This window comes from Lepeophtheirus salmonis, chromosome 6, assembly GCF_016086655.4.
Source record: "Lepeophtheirus salmonis chromosome 6, UVic_Lsal_1.4, whole genome shotgun sequence".
Lineage (NCBI taxonomy): Eukaryota > Metazoa > Arthropoda > Copepoda > Siphonostomatoida > Caligidae > Lepeophtheirus > Lepeophtheirus salmonis.
This window is the reverse complement of record NC_052136.2, coordinates 40,967,913-40,970,326: the sequence shown is the minus strand read 5'-3', so window position 1 is coordinate 40,970,326 and position 2,414 is coordinate 40,967,913. Positions and strand designations below refer to the sequence as shown.

The following is a 2,414-nucleotide window of genomic DNA, read 5'->3' as shown; positions in this document are numbered from 1 at the left end:
TAAATTATAATAGCTAAAAAGCTAATAGCTATTTAAAAGAGGAATCCACTTCTTCTTTTCTTCTTTTCTCAAGGCTTTTCTGTCTCTGTTTGATTCTGTCTCTCTTTGTGGACGTCAAATTTGCTTGAGTTGACTTTTTTATAAGTTAAAAAAGAATTGGTTACTTGTGTTCCACCGGAAGAGACTGTTGGTCTGAAGAGAACCGCGATCGCCTATCATCAAGGTCTGCTCCAATTAACCAGTTTTTCTTTTTCCCATATTCTGATATTTTTCCCAGATTTTCCCCATTTGATTTGGGAGCTCACGTTCGGAATCCAATACTAAGCTTAGTATTGTGAATTCTGTATTGTTTTGTGTGGACTATCACTTATTGGAATGAGGCATTGAGAAGATGGAGGACTTTGGAGTTTCTGGAGCGGTGGATCCTGATGCGCCCACTCAGATCCCTATGGATAGAAATGAGACGTTTGTAGACTCTGATGCTCCCACTCAGATTCCATTGAGGGTTGAAGGGTCCTCCTCGCCTCCAGCATCTCCTCATTCTGGCTCACGCTCCAGGTCTGTTTCGCGCTCTCCAAATGCTTCCCGCAGTGGATCCGCAAGTAAGTCAGTGTCTCCGTCAAGGAGGAGTGGATCTAGAAGCCGCTCAATAAGTAGATCACGAAGTAGATCCCGTACAAGGAGCCGCTCAAGAAGTCGATCTCTCACAAGGAGTCGATCAAGAAGTAAGTCGGGCTCACGGAGCCGTTCAGTGAGCAGATCACGCTCTCGGAGTCGTTCTAGAGCCAAATCTGGATCAAGGGAACGATCCACGTCTCGTGGACGATCTCGCACTAGAAGTAAGTCTCCAACAGAAGTAACTAAATCCAGAAAAAGAATAAGAAGTAGGTCTGGTTCAAGTGGGAGCGGTTCTCCTCAAAGTAGAGCTTCGCGCAGTTCCTCAAGGTCAAGGAGTAGATCAAAGGAGGGGTCCCCTCCTCCTCATGATTCCAAAAAAAGAGATTCTCGAAGTCGATCAAAAAGTCCTCCGCTTGCAAATGATACTAATACTGAAAGAGCGAATGATGGGGATAGTTCGGATGAAGGGGTAACGGCAGGTAACTCTGATGATCATCATCATCAGAGTGGAATGTCAGACTTTGATCAAATGATGGAAAAAAAGAGAGCAGAAAAGAGAAATAAAAGACGAAAGAAAGATATCGACTTAATTAATGACAATGATGATGCTATTGCTCGTCTGATTGCTGATATGCGTATGGCTGCAAGAGATGATAGGGAGCTGAATATCCAAAGGCTTCCTGCAACCAAGAAAACAGCCATGCTTCCTCTTGTTATGACTCAACTTAATAAAGCAGATTTACAGATGGCCTTCATTGAAGCTAATGTTCTCTCTGTGTTAACTGACTGGCTCGCTCCCATGCCGGATAAATCTCTTCCAAGTCTTAAAATTAGAAAGTCTATACTAAGACTTTTGTACTCAGTCACTATTGAAGATCAATCTCGACTCAAGGAATCCGGAATTGGTAAGGCAGTGATGTATTTGTATAAGCATCCCAAAGAAATAAGAGAAAACAAAGAACTGGCGGGTCGAATAATTAGTAATTGGGCACGTCCTATTTTCAATTTGTCAACTGACCATAGAAATGTGAGTAGAGAGGAGCGTATAGCAAGAGATGTTGAAGAAGGTGCAGCACCTCGTCGTAAACAAAACACTCAGGAGCAAGAGCAAGAAGGCCTGCGCCCAGGAGATGAAGGTTGGTGTTATCGTGCCAGGGTTCCTAAAACAACTTCTTCTAACTATATTAATCGGCCTGAGTGGCAAAGTAATGTCGATATAAGTGGCTCATCAAGGAAGCAGACTAGTCGTCTTGATAAACATATGAGGGCTGTGCAAGAGCGAAAAAGAAAGTCGAAGCAGAAGAGAGCTGTCGAAATTTCCATCGAAGGTCGAAAAATGGGATTATGAATATCTGATCCATCTATGCATTTTGTTTTTGACATAAATGATACGAATTATTGTTTTTATTCTTTTTGATCCGTTATTTGTGATAAGAGTAAGATTGTCATACATATGTATAAAAATAAAATTCACTTCTGTTCTGTTAACCTAGTTTCTCCACCATTTCCTTTTTTTATTATCTTTTTGATTTCTAGGGAATAGTATTAAAAATGGATGACAAGAAAAAGGTGTTGGAAGAGTTAGAGCAAATGACTCTTAAGGTAGTTGGGCAAGATGGACAAGTTATTCATTTTAAAATAAAGAAAAACACTCCTCTAAGAAAGCTTATGCATGCCTATTGTGACCGCGCCAAATTAGCCGTTAAGACTATTCGTTTTGTTTTTGATGGACAAAGAATTACGGAAAATGACACTCCTAAAGTTTTGGACATGGATGATGGCTCAATTATTGAAGT

The 2,414-nt window shown here is 40.9% G+C and overlaps 1 protein-coding gene across 1 annotated transcript; it reads left to right on the top strand.

Moving 5' to 3' along the window:
- Window positions 1-106: 106 nt before the first annotated feature.
- Window positions 107-2,154, top strand: LOC121120578 (protein IWS1 homolog). Its single transcript, XM_040715451.2, has one exon. It carries the CDS (start codon window positions 392-394, stop codon window positions 1,964-1,966), a length of 1,575 nt encoding a protein of 524 aa, XP_040571385.1. The 5' UTR covers window positions 107-391; the 3' UTR covers window positions 1,967-2,154.
- The last annotated feature ends 260 nt before the right edge of the window (window positions 2,155-2,414 follow it).